This window comes from Strix uralensis, chromosome 3, assembly GCF_047716275.1.
Source record: "Strix uralensis isolate ZFMK-TIS-50842 chromosome 3, bStrUra1, whole genome shotgun sequence".
Classification (NCBI taxonomy): Eukaryota; Metazoa; Chordata; class Aves; order Strigiformes; family Strigidae; genus Strix; species Strix uralensis.
Genome location: NC_133974.1, coordinates 104,625,292 through 104,639,879, shown reverse-complemented (window position 1 = coordinate 104,639,879; position 14,588 = coordinate 104,625,292). Strand labels below are relative to the sequence as shown.

The 14,588-nt window shown below is 38.7% G+C and overlaps 1 protein-coding gene across 1 annotated transcript in view; it reads left to right on the top strand.

Annotated features, from left to right (window-relative positions):
• The window catches only part of LOC141941652 (spermatogenesis-associated protein 7 homolog), a 39,436-nt gene that overhangs the window by 21,859 nt on the left and 2,989 nt on the right, over positions 1–14,588 (top strand). Inside the window, exons 5-9 of the mRNA XM_074864621.1 lie at positions 1,382–1,890; positions 1,994–2,110; positions 3,303–3,380; positions 4,021–4,092; positions 6,808–6,865. Coding sequence (XP_074720722.1) covers positions 1,382–1,890; positions 1,994–2,110; positions 3,303–3,380; positions 4,021–4,092; positions 6,808–6,865 — 834 coding nt within the window. The remainder of the gene's footprint in view (positions 1–1,381; positions 1,891–1,993; positions 2,111–3,302; positions 3,381–4,020; positions 4,093–6,807; positions 6,866–14,588) is intronic.

Here is a 14,588-nt window from a genome sequence, read left to right as displayed (position 1 = left end):
TGTAACACAGCAGTTAAGTGCAGGTTTATTCAGTGTGGCTTTTCATAGTCTAGTCAAACAGAGATAATATTTGACTCTCAGTTTTGCCAACTGGCAGCTATCCTCTCATCTAACTGTTGCTATACCTACATGGCCTACAATGACAGGTACCCATGTCATGGCTACATGGATTTGACTAAAATGTGTCGCTGCACTGCCAGCATGAATGTGCACATGCCACTCACAAACCCACAGCGTGCTCCTTTGGCAAATGGATTTAGAATTTTTAACAAAGTATTACATGGGTGCCCAGAAAAAAAAAAAAAAAATTGAGTGAATTTATTGAAACAATTTGCTGATGTGTATGAAAACATTCTTATTAGGATGATTCTGTACACAATATTTTCAAGAGAACTAAATCCCAATGATTTTCTTAGCATTCCCACTGAACACAATGCAATAAATTTATATTGTTTTACAGCATCCTTTGAATTTCAGAATGCTGTTTACTGGTAAAAGCAAGACCCTAAAGTAAGTAATCCCAATTCTATGTATTCTGCCAGATACCAGAAACTGTACAACCTCATGCTAGTGTGAGTGGGTCTGTTCTTCACCAAATTCTGCCAACAGACCTCACTTCAATAGACAAAGTCTTGCAAAACATTTCATTCTGCCATATTCCAGAGTCTCTCTGGGGCAAAAATTCCTCAGCAGACTATATTTAGACTGGAAAGCTTTCTATTTGTTAAGAATTATAGTGGGTTTACCACTAGATTACCAGTGATGCTGTTTATAAAGAACGTCATCCAATTCAAACACGGGCATTATTTTGATTTGTAAAATTTTGCTCCCACTGAGATAAATAGCAAAATGAGGGGCCACAATTTCACTTATGGTATTTGTGAGGATAACAGTGGTTTTGTTTGACTTCAAGCTCATGAGATGGAGTTATGCTCACACCTGCACGGGCATACAAATTGAGAGAATAGAAGATGCCATTGAAGATGGGCCGTGAGATTGCCATTGAGACATCAGTACCATAGATGAGAAAGCACAGAGTCCAAGGAAGAAAAATTCTCCTATTCTCCCTCTGTGGGCCCTGGCAAGCAAAACAGAATTTCTGTAATTCCCAAGACTACTTGTCATTAGCAACCTCAACCTTGTAAAGAGAAGGAAGGAAAAAAAACTCTAGAAAAAGGACTCATTAACTAGCTCTTGCACAGTGTCAGGGTAGCTTTACTCCTAACTGCAGTTCCTGAAACTAGGCAAATCATTTAGACCACTTGAGACAGAAAACAGTTTCTTAAAATTCCTTCTGGGTGAATCAATTTGTAGGAGACACTGTTTTCGGTGGATTGCTTTTGCAATTTTTCTGTCAGTTATTTTGTTCTTTAACTTACAGGTGAGGTGGTCACTATTGGAAAATGGTCACCTATATTTGACATCTGGTCAGAACAACTGTTCCAGGGCAAAGAGAGAGCAGCCTCCCTCCATATCTTTTCAGAAGCTCACTTCAAGGACTCTGACACCAGCTCCTACTGCAAGAAAGACTGTCCAAAATACTGCTCAGCGTGCTTTGTCTCAGACTCCTGTTCACAACTCTATTACAGACAGATCACCTGCTTCACCACTTCTGCAGTCTCGCATGCATTTAGGCAGTTGCAACACGAAGATGGCATTTCAAAACTCTTTTAATAAAACATACTCTGGGGACCTCCTTGACAAACATTCAATTTACTTCACAGAAAAGAAGCAGCGTTTTACCCCTCGAATCTTAAAGACAGCACACCAATCTTTTCTTGTAAAACATAGGTATTATAATCCTCCTCCCCAAAAAAAGAGCTCCTCCCTTGGCAGACCATCACTTAAATCAGCAGACATCAACAATGAAAAGAAAAGAAAGTTGCACAGGTACTTAGTTTGCTTATGCATCAGAGCTAAAAGTTAAGCAATTTTACTCTCAAATATATCATTTGAGGCATAACCATTTTTCACTGTGCTTTTAATCTTTCAGATTTTTAGAAGATGTGTATGTGAGACCACATTCAGTTCACTTTTCTGAGCAGCCAGTTGGTGTACCTCGTTTGTTACAAAGAAAAAAAATGGAGCCCACTGTTCATACACATAAGTTATCCATCTCATTTCCACGCAGCAAGGACAACGGAATCATTGGCTTTGGGAGTGTATGTTAAGAGTAAAACCAAAAAATTAAATCATCTTGTGAGAAGTCAGTAAGATTGCAATTGAGAAATCTAGCATGTGTGGCTAGATAGGATCAACAGACTTCCGTGAATAAAACAGGAACAGCTAAAGTAACTGGTCTCTAAGAAACACGAATGAGGCGTTATGCGATGTGAAAAACAGTGTATTCGAACACAGATCTGCTCTTCTGAAAGAAGAGCTTTTTCCCACTTGACTGACTTCTTGCTGCACTCTTAACCTTTCAAGCAGTCATTTCAGATTTTGGTTGATTTACAGCCTTACACTCCATCCAAATAATAACTTGGAGCCCAGAAGCATCCAGGCAAAGTGCTAATCACTCGGCCTACAGTCAGTACGGTAGTATGCCACACAGAACTTTGGAAGTTGCACTCCATTAGTCACCTGGATTTTTAAGATGAATGGGAGATTGATTTAGTGAATTTTATTGCTTTTAAAATAAGGGATGCTTAACAGGAGCCAGAGTAATGCATGATAGAGAGGTTTAGTACAATTCCTTGGTCCACTTGCTCATTTACAGAATCAGTGTTGAATTTATACACAGCTCAGCCAAGGCACCACAGGCATGATTTGTGATAGCCCTGTGCTAGATAGGACTATTCCATGCCTTGTTCCAACCACCAAAACTTTCATTTTACAACATTATCAAAAGAAGCTCCTATTCTCATTTGATAATCTGCAGCAAAAGATAAATTCATTATGTCTGGTTTTCCAAGTCTTCTTTCAAAGATACAAATGTATTTTGCACATCCTTTTAAAGAAAAAGCTGTCTTATTTGAATGAGGTCTGCAAATAATTTCCATTTTGTCAGAACTTCTGATTTCCTTTATAGCATTTTCATCATTTTTCTCAGGTTATACAAGCTTGTTTCCATTTCTGCTAACACAAACCTACCTAATAATAATACTTTTTCTTTATTTATATGGTGATTGACACTCAAGACATTTATTTCACATGAGCTGGCATGTCACTTCAGTATGATGATGATGTGATTTTGATATGTTATGAAATCAGATTATTTCCCCCTCATGCTCTGAATGGAAATATAAAATTCTAATACAAAGATAATAATTTTTTTTAAAAAATCTACTTTTCCTCTTTACTTGTTTGTGGCAGAACCATGAATTCTGGATTCCCGATTCTGAAATGCCACTTTCTCCAGGATCACAACTTGAAGAAAAGTAAGATAAATATTTGTTTATGCCTTTTAACTATTTCTAAGTTTTATATCAAAATATTAAATTATGAATCTAGTGGAAAATTGAAAACGTGGGACAAGGGCCAATTACCAGTGGCGTATGTTGTGAGTAGAAAAGACTCCATTAGGGATACAGGATTCAGCTACTTACTTGAGAAGTGTGGGATCAGAGAGTTGGAGGAGATTTTCTGAGTCATGCCACCCAATCCTCTCTTACTGTAGGCAAGCTAAATATGTTAAGAATAAGTAAATAATAAATAAATAAATAATGTTAATAATAATTTGTCTTCTAATACCTACACTTTGTTCACTGGAACTATTTTTTTAACTGATTATTCACAAAAAGCATAGATATTATTGATTAATGAAACTAATTGATTAAAGTAATTAGGGAGTTGACCAACAGAGCTGTGAAAATCAGTCATTTAAAAAAGCATAAACCTGAATAGTTAAAAAATGCAGACTAGTAAATAGATTCATCACTTTTGGACATGTTGGCAAAATTCTTTATCTGAGTTAGTTTAATTACTGTAAAACTGCTACCTTTTTGGATGGTATTGTAAACCTTACTTGTATTCAGTGTATGTGAAAGAAAGATGCTGACAGCTTGTGTGTTTGTGTAGAGAAGAAGAGTATCTTCATTTTCTTCAAGATCTTACAAATGATATTTTGATTAGAAGTTGTTATCACAAAGAGTAAGTGCTTCGCGTTGCTTATTTATTCCCTTGAGTAACAAAATTTTGACCAATTGTTCAGTCAGTGTAAAGAATTGCTGGTTTTGATGACATTAAAGTGAAACTTAAAATAAGTTTAATTTGATTAATACTTTTGTGACTGTACTTTATAGGAGTCATGATTTAGACTGAGTAGCTGAACAGAAAATATTTTCAGCCAGGCTCATATTTCCCATTTACTTCTGGTAGAAACATGGACACATCATGTTCTCTGACCCTGTTCTCAGACTCGTTCCTCTATATAGTATGGTGATAGACATTATTGTTACAACAGTCTCATTCCAGTTCCCAGTCAATCCTGAACTAGCCAGCCATGGAGCTACAATGAGTCTTCCCTAGCAAAGTGCATCATAGCAAGATTTGGTATTTAGAGTTCTTCCTCTCTCCTGTAAGAGCAAAATAAATAAATGCAATAATCACATTCTTTAGGATGCATGCACTATCAAGTTAATGATCCACACATAAAGGCTAGAGCCAAATGCAGCCAGTGCTGCTAGTGTCTAACTGCAGCATCCTTTTCTGGTTTCATGTTCTGTACATGACATCCTGTCTCAAACACACACTACCATGCACTCCCATTTCTAATAGAAATCTATCACGTTTCTAATATTTAGAGAGCTGTGAAAAAACACAGGTCTGTTTGTAAGCCTCCTAGAAGTGACAACACTGTGTGCTCCTTTCCTATGCCATTTCCCAGCCTGCATCTTAAGTGGGAGAAACTCTTCCTTTGATAGAGGATTTAACCCCAATGTTTAAGATTTCAGTCTTTGTCAAGTGCTGTGCTTTGATTCTGGAGAGGTACTAATGCCCTAAAATCAATTAAACTCAGTCTGACTCCAAACCAAGATATTTCCCTTTCAATCTGGACGATTTCAGTTAAAATCCCTAAGGCTCTTTTAAAAATATTTTTTTTAAAGTGGCTGTTAACATAAGTGGTTAGTTTGTTTTCTGAGCAATCAGTTAAAGATAAGAGTTCCCCTCCTTCCTTCTAGGTATAGCAGTTTTCAGAAAAACTTCAAGGCCCAAATTAGAAGTAAATTTTCTGGTTACACTGGGAAGAACAGTGGTAGATTTGAAAAACACCAACTCACCACACATTGAAAAGTTTGCTAAGTATCATGCCCGCCCATACATAAAATTATAAAGAAGATAACATTAAAATAAAATGAAACCTCAAAAAACTACTGTGTGTCAGCCTCCACATTAACAGGAGGATTAGTATCCTTCAGAAAATAAGTTTTTTCTCTATAGATAATGAAAACCAAATGATAGAACACAAACTTGTACTGGTATGATGCAACAGCAGCAGGGGTCGTGTGTGTGTTCACATTGAGCCCAACTCAGAACATTGTGAAGCACCAGGGTGTCTGTGCTCAGGCTTGTAGGGTGAAAGGACCACTCTCTGTTGACTTTAGATGGAGGTTGTTTAGAGGCTGTGCACTCTTCCCTCAAAAATAAAGGTTACTAAAAATATATGAAAAACCATCCATTGTTTTCTTGGGTAGTCTCTAATAACAGAACTTAATTCCTCTCCAGAATGAAAGCAAACAATCAATAATGGCCTTTCATTTTAAATCAAAAGATGAATTTCTAAATAGATTTTGTGATAGAATAGAAAAGACACAACTAATGGCCTTAGCTAACCTGCTGCAGGATTAATACGATAGACACATAGTTTAAAATCTTCATTTATTTAGACCAGTTTCTCTACAGATGAAATCATAAATGCCCTCCCAATTCAAATATACAGTATACAACCAAAACAGCTCTGCTGAGCCCTCCAGCTCATTTCAGATATTTTCATTTTTTATTAATGTCTGAAAATGCAACCATTGGGTTAGATTTAACTGAGTTGTGATTGTAGAACCTGGAGACCTCATTTCCCTAGTCAGCCAGGTCTTTATTTTTACCAGGACTCATCACCACAAGTACATCTTTTGCTTGAAGCTGGTCATAGCCATAAAAAAAAATATTGAGAGCACTTTCTGAAGGCATCTCTCTTTCCCTAATACACCTAGTTAACAAAACTATGACCATGAAAGTTCAACCTTCAGTGTTTGCCTTAAATGTTACTGAAAAGAGGCCCAAGAACAAAGACACCATGCAAATGACCTTCAGACATCTAAAACGCATTGGCTAGAGACAGTTCAAAAGTTCTCTTTGAGTAATGCAGTATTCTGGACAAAGGAACAACAGCTATAAATGAATCTAGGAGGCTGCTTGCAGTACTGCCTAGCACCCCAGTACCCTCAGCAGTTTCACCCAGTTAATGTGGTGGGACAGTACTTGACAGTAGCAACAGAGAGACTTAGGCCCCACCAAAACACAGAGGGGGACTATATTGTGTCAGAGAGCTCTTATATTTATATTAAATGTGGAAGAACAAATTGGAATTATATACATGAAAGACTGTCCCTGGCACAGTCCCTGCCAAACCGTACGCACCTGGAATAAGAATATTCAACAGGCTTAAAATATTTAAGAATTTATTTTTTAAATCCATTTACAGGGATGGTAGGGATGGGGAAGGGATGGAACAAAAGTGAAAAGTTGGGATGTATTTTAAGTGATCTGAAAGACAGGCTGAGTAGTATTTTTTATTTGGAAATATATGGCCTTTGAACAGTCTTTTTTTTTTTTTTTTGCACTGATGTTCCTTTTTATTCTTTTTTTAAGGGCATTAGAAGATGTATTTCAAATGCACATTAAAAGTAAGAAGCATAACCTTGATGAGGTGAGTAAAAACATCTATTATTAAATATTCTGTCACCTCCAGTAGAAATGTTGTATATCAAGGCAGAGCCACAATTTATGTCCTATTGAATGCTACACAATTTAAATACAAGGCGAGGAGAAACTGCTTCTATAAAAGCAGCAGTAAGGGTGTTTTCCATGGAGGACTGGTAAAGAGAGATTTTTCTGTACCTTTTTGTGTATTATTCTAACAAGGTTTCTAAAAGACAGATAATGTACTTAATGTGCAGAATGGCTTTAATTACATAAAACGTGTTTACAAAGAACGTTTGTTGCTTCACGTTTTTGCTGTGACTGCTATTTTCTGGACTAGACCAGCAAGAGAGACTTGTAGGCTGTGACTAGATCCAGTAAGAAGACTGTTTTTTAGTAGCTTGCTTTTATAAGTTTGGTCACCAGAGCAGAACATAAAACTCAACATTAAAAAAAAGTTCAACATTAAGGCTCCCCATGTGGTGTCCTCTGAGAATTACACACCTCAAAATGCTTATCTGAACATCTCACATGCTGAGAGGGAAGGGGCCTGGGGAGAGACAATAGGAAGTGCCAGGGACAAATACACGGCCACAGTCCTGCCTCTCCTCTGCAAATCTGGCATCTTATTTAGGATGAGCAAAAGCACCTCTGCCTGTTTTAATCCAGTTCTTAGAGCCCTCTCCTGAGAGCAGAGCTTATAACTGCCCTTTGAAAAATTGGAAAGAACACACTGGTTTGCTTTTAAGTCATTCACAGAGAAGATAGTATTAGCAATATTGTTATCTTTGCTGTTATCCCAGATTGGTTGAAGCATTTGCCCATGAAATGGGGTAGGCAGATTCCAGTGCCTTCTCCAGGCTGGGGACACTCAAATCCAACACGACACCTCATGAGCAGATGACTCAACTGGGCTTTTGAACTAGTTCCTCTAGGTTAGATAGTAGGAGCAAAATGGGTAACACCATCACTATAAGCTGAGGTTGCAGCACTCGTTTAAAAGGCACTAGGTTGTCCTTCTTGCCAGTAACTGTGAAATACAAATTCTTTCTTCTTTTCAGTCTCTATTAAAGAAAAAAGAAAGAAAAACACATTGCTAAGGGCCTGGAGCAGAACTGTGAGCTCCAGAGGGTGCAAGAGTTTAGTCACAGTCTTCCACTTGCATTGCCTGCCAACTTGCTTGTTGGAGGGTCCCTGCCCAGTGCACAGGGCTTGGGTCGTGGGGCTCTTTCATCCCACACATCTCCCCTATCCTGCAGGGAGTAAGGCTGCTTTCTAGCCTTGAGAGGGATTTGATGCTTGAGTCCTCCTCTAGATATGACTTTAAAGGCCTCTATACAAGAAGGCATTTAATTTGGTCTGATGATCCAGAGGATTCATGGTCGGGGATTTGGACTTTGCATTCTAAAACTCGTATTGCTGCACCAGATTCAGGTGGGAACATTTCTGAGGAACTGCATAATGTGGCTTTTAAATGGGCTACCTTTGCTTATTTGTTTCTACAAATTTGTAATACTGCCATTTAGTATTGTACTTTCTTCAACACTAGGCATGTGGGAGTTACACATATGCTTTGCACAATGAATAAATAACAATCAAAGGAATTACAAAATAATTAGAATGCAGAAGGTTATTTTGTCTTTCAAAGTGCTACAATTAGGAGAGAGATGGTGTTTTGGTATGTTTAGATGCTGGTCTGAGTGACAGTCAGTAGGTGGCAAAAGTGTTTGAGGAACAATCAGAGCTGAAATTAGTGAATTTTAAGTCGGTTTTGTGGGTAAAAAATCAACAACTGCACCTCAATTTGAGACAATATGTAATTTGCATCTGATTAGAGGATGCTGAGCATATTTGTAAGGTCAGCTCTTGCAAGGCTCTGAGTGTCTTAGAGATATAGCTGAGATCCCTTAATAGGAAACTGAAGGTACCTGATTCCTTCCAGAAGGATGAGTTTGTAAACAGTAGTGGATCTTTACTATATGCTGTTGCAACATGTTGGATATCTAGTAACACTGTTCTGCACCTGAGTCCAGCTTAAGCATGGTGTTTTCCTCTCCAAAAATACTGATGACTATAAAGAAACTCAGAAAAGAAGAATAAAATTAATTGGTCAAGAACAGATTTAAAGGATTTTTTAAACAATATATTTGCCTGTTTAGTCATGCAATGATGGAAGGAAAAAGACCAAAACTGGTCTTTAGAAGGACGTAGCATGCATGGGAGAAAGAAGTGTTCTTTGGAAAGATTAAATGAAAAGTGCAAGCACAACCTACACCAGAAGAAGCTTGTGGGCAATGACATTTATTAGAACAGGCACAGTTCTCACAAGAGAAGTAATGGAAGCTGAGTTGCTTTGAGACTTTTGAAAGTGAATTGCCCAGTGGATGGAAAGGAATTCCAGTGAGTGGACTTTTTGTCCTACAAAAATGTATTTTTCTCTTTTACTTTGTTGTCAAACCACTCTTTTTATTCACTGTCACTGTTTTCTGGACCAGACAAAATAAGGAGATGGAAACATTTGTCAAGGTCTTTGCAGTGGTTTTTTTTATTACCCATGCTGGATGCCTGCCAACTTGCTATTTGGGTGCTTCCTTCCCTGGACTCTGCTCTTCTGTGTACTTGCTATCCAAAACCTACATCCCTCTCCAAGTTCCCGCTGGCACTTACTCCAGCATAGTGTCTGAGATCTGTTCCTTACACAACCTCCACGCTGGTCCTCTGCCAGTTCATGCTTCATGAAGATGTTTAAACGCATCCAGCTGCATTGCCTGACCCACTGTCCTTGTTTGGCCATGCATCACAGCCAAGCAGTCCTCACCACTTACCAGGGAATTCATGGCTGTAGTACCTGTAGCCTCTTCTCCAGCTTTGAGAAAGAGATTAGCACCATTGCTCTTCCAGGGAGAAGGTTACACACTCAGTGGGATGTTACATGGTGACTGAGGGGAAGAATAAAGCAATTAATTGCCTCATTCTGTTAGGAAAAAAAAAAAAAAAAAAAAGATGGTAACTGCACAGCAGGGAAGGAGAGAGTGAAGAAAAAATATAGGAAACATACATGGAAGGAAGAAGGACAGTACCTCAAAAACAAGAGCGTTTTAAAAATGACTAGCGCCTGCACCTTTCATGTTATTCTCTGGGTACCTACATGGCATAGTTATTGGTGTGAAGTGGGGAACAGAGGGCAGTTCTTTCACTGGACTCCAGCTCAAGGCAATTTTCAATCTGGTTCATCAAGGTATGTCTGAGGAGCAATTTTCTTTGCTTTCGAACATGCAATTTCAAATAGTGTGCCCTCAGAGAAAGTCAGTCCTCCCACCAAGATTTATCTCTGCTGTTCACACTGTTTTACTACCTCTGCAGACTGCATTCTGTGGTCTGCTTAGAAATCTGCAGCTGAGGGTTCTTTTCACTTACCCAGCCCTTGAGGTTCAAACTTTTTTTTATGTTTTAGAACGATAATTTTTTTTCTAGCACACTTATTAAGAAACTGGAGAGTTTTTCTAACAAATTTTCACAGAGCACACAGGTTCTCCCATTTTCTGTAGCAATGAAATGGTCTCCACTCAGGAAAGCTTGTAAAGGATTTTTCATCTAGCCACTTGCTCAAATCCAACATCAGGCAGTTTTATACCTTTAGAAATGCAAGGATGATATTTCAGCTGCAGAATAGTGGTCTCAGAACCTGATCCACACTCAGATACAATTCAAGCAGCCATCATACCCATGAAAAATATTTCCGTAAAAAGCAAAAAACCTGCTGGTTCTTGCTAAGAGACACAGGTAAAAGACTAGCTCTTAGAATCTAGGAGCCTAGAAAAAATGTCACTCCTGGGCTTGAAATAGCCACTGAAATGGGTCTGTAAGTGCATCATTTCAGCAAATTAATGGGAAGCTAACACAGCACCTGCAGGGGTGCAGGATCCGGTGCCCATCTGTCTTCCAGTGAGCAAACTGTTCCAAATAACTTATTTCCTGGAATTTTATCATATAAAGCCAAAAGCTCCTGAAGACACAAAGTAGTATCTTACACTTATTTTATGCCTTTGCTTTTAGGAGGCTCATAAAGCATTCATTCTCAAAAAAATGCAGTGTAAAGATACCAAAAGATTTACCTCAGGTGAGGGGGAGGTGAAAGACAGCTGAAAAATGGCATCCAGCAGTGTTACCAAATTATTTCAGGACTGGAAAATAGAACAGCATAGGCAGCTGAATGCCACAGTGGTGTGGAAGCTAAAAGACCATTTTACTCAACCAAATAAAATTATTTACTTTGATTACCGTGTGAGCATAACCTCAGTGATAAGACCTGTCAGGAAGTGTCGTCGGGTCTTTCATAGCCAGTAGTGGAAATGTCTATTTTTACATATCCAAGGCAAAAAAATCCTTTTTGATGTACCGCACCCCACCACTATCCTGAGTCACACTGAAGCAGACATGGGAGAAAGCAATCTCCACTTAATCCCTGGCACTATCTCCTACATGTTTCTTGCACTTTCCTTCTTCAAGTGCCATACCCTTTCTACTTAGCCCATCACATCTCATGGGATTGCCTTAGGAGGAGATACATCGGCAGAAGAGTGTGGTTTAGGATGCTAATGCAATAATTATTGGCTTAATCATCAAAGTGAATAAGCAATTTACCAACAGTCCCTTTCAGCACTGTGTAGTGTTACCATTTAAATACAGATTTTTGTAATGTACCATAATTAGATACTGCACATGGGAAAGTTTTAAATGTAAACCAGTAAAAATGAAAATGACTGCTCTGAGATGAGCACAGGACCCAAGTTTATTCTTCTCACAACAGAAAATGTCAGTGATCTGGTATGTGGAAACTTTCTTCCAAACCAGTACTGACCCAGTGGCCCCATCGCAGGCAGAAGGGGAAATGTCCTGTGAAACAAGTTCTCTTCTGCATGGGACTTAAAGTAGGATTCTTCTATTTTGGCAAAGTGGCATGGCTCATATTTTTAGAAATTCCAGCAATTTCTAAATTTCTTCTGAAGTTTCAACTGGACATACTCATTTCACTGCCTGCTCTGGCAGTATATACTGCATAGCTGAGTATACAGAAATGTTGCTCCAGCTCTTCCCATTTCATATGCACAGTCAACTGGGTGTGCACAGCGGCAAATACCAGTTTCTTCACGTACAAAGATATCTACCTATGTAAACAAGGGTTTCCATAAACGAAGGCAGTTGGAAAATAGAAACGGATGAGTATCATGTAAACATGGTCCATCTCACAACCACAGGACATGTGTGCGATAGAATCTTCACACCTGTGTAGCTGACAGCTTCGATCACTTTAGCCACTGAAACCAAGCCTAACCCAAACCATGCTTTAGCTATATGTCAGCAAGCTTCAAAATGAGATCTAGAGGGGAAGAGAGGAAAAAGTGACATTCACATAGTTCAAACACAGGATCAAATCTGCTGGCTCAGCACTGTGCAGGCCTGGCTACAAGCTCTCACAGTCCTCAGCCTTCTGTAGCCTTGGCTGCTGTACCGGATTTTTCCCTTTTGTTGAAGGTTCACTTTAGCAGTCAACTCAGCAAAACAGAACACAGAAGATATAAAATTACCTTATAATATTTACAAAGAGCAGCCTTGTGGATAGGTTTTTATAACTTTTAGATTAGTTCAGAAATTATTATAAGAATTGCTTTAGAGTCATGGAAGAGGTTTTAAAGTTGCTCTTTCACTGTTCTTGGGCATTTCTTAATGTCTATCAAGGCCATAAACTGAAAAGAAAAAGAAACCCCTTGACACTGAAGACTACAAATTTTCTCTGTCAGTTTGACAAAGCACATGCACAGAGAAATCCATTGGATCTCTATCACAAGGAGTTTGGATTGCTCCATATTTTCTGAACACTAGTATGCTGTGCTAGAAAAGTGAAAAAAGTGCTTTTGAAGCACTGGACATTATGTGTTTCCAAGCTCATGGAGAGTAGATTATCCATTGTCCTTAATACGTTTCAACAAGAACAACTAATTTTCTGTTAAAGTGCTTAAGATTGAATGCCAGTCGTAATGACCTTCAAATTGAACTAGAGTTTCAAGATTTTTCCAATAAGTTCCTCAGAATCTGCCCATCCTTTTTCCTTTTCTATATGACAGCTTCTAGACTCCATTTTTTGTCATGAATACCCACAGGTCTTCTTTCACAGAACAAAGAGAGGCCATCATGATTATTATCTCTTAATAAGGCAAAATTCCATGGGGATGCTCTAGCAATCCTAATTGATTAACCCAAATCCATTTTCTACTTGATTCATTCTCACTGTAATATTAATAATTTTCTCAGACTTGAGTGAGTCAAATCACACTGGTCAGGTGCTCTCAGTCCATTCTACAGTCATCTGCCATTCAGAATCTACTCTTGTATTTTTCAAGGCAAGTGAACTTTTTGACTGCTTACTAATTAGCTGGAATCCAAACCACAGTCTGCCTATTTTCCCATCTCCCATTATGATTAGACTGGATCTCTGATGCATTTAGCTCAAATGGTCTTGGCTCTTTTTGTAAGGCTGAAACAGATATACACATGTGGTCACAGGAAAACATTTTTTAAAAAAGTCTGTTTTGCTCCAATCAATTCTGGAACTTCAAGTTGGTGTCTTACCTCTGAGGAACCTGTGTATGTGGTAGGCATATCTTTAGACTATACGGCGTCCTAGACTATGATTTAGTAGCAGTCTTCCACATTTTTCTTACAAAGAAAAGGTAAATTTGCTGCTACCTTATGCAACGTGTTTCGTGGAGCTCTGCTCCATGGTAGCTAACTGCATGCAGGCTCTTATCTTCCCACAGGCACTTACGACAGAACAGGTCACACAGAGAGAAAGGGGATAAGGATGAGAGCCAAGTGCTTTCAAGCAGTTACCTGCACTGTAGATGCCTCAAGACATTCCAGTACCCCAGGTGTTGCTCAAGCATTGCTAGTGCTGTAATAGCTGCAATCTTGTAAAGAAGTGCTTGCTCCTGACTTTATCTGGTATTTAACGTAGATGGAAACTGCATTTGCAATGTTAAAACTAAACTCTTCACTGCAAAGTTCCCAGAACGTTCCTGTAATGTGTTGTGACTCCTGATTAACTCAACTCTCGTGTCGTTAGTGCAGCACTGTTTCAGGCACATGGCCTTTTGCCATGGCTGGCTGAAGAGTCTTTTCAAATGACCAGCTGTGTTTTGCTTACCTACACTCACTGCAGTTTTGGTTTGATATTGGATGGCTTTTCACCACCTTTTCTGCACTCTTGCCTCTGTGCTTCTTCCCAGCATGGGATGCATTTAATAATAATGCATAATAATAAGAAGAGAGATAATCTGGAGTGCAAAATTTCTTGCAAATGAAAGGTAAAGTCTCTGAGACTACTTGAGTGAGCTAGAGGAAATAAATGAATGAGGATAGTGGGGACAAAAGTGAAACACCTACTTAACTGAAACCTCATTTCAGTCTTTTTCTCCAGTTAATTAAGTATTGAGGAAAATGGATGCAGAAAGCACAATTTAAAGCAATCAAGTACTGCCAGAAATCAAACCAGCAATTTGAAAAGAGAACAACACTGCTCTCTGCCATCTGACAAAGTAAGATATTTGACAGGGAACAATATGTGCTGTACTGGTTAATTGAGAGGCGAGGAGAAGAATAATCACAGCTGCATTACTGAATTTACAGAAGTATCTCCAGTGCACCACAGGGACGATGCGAATTTGTGGAAT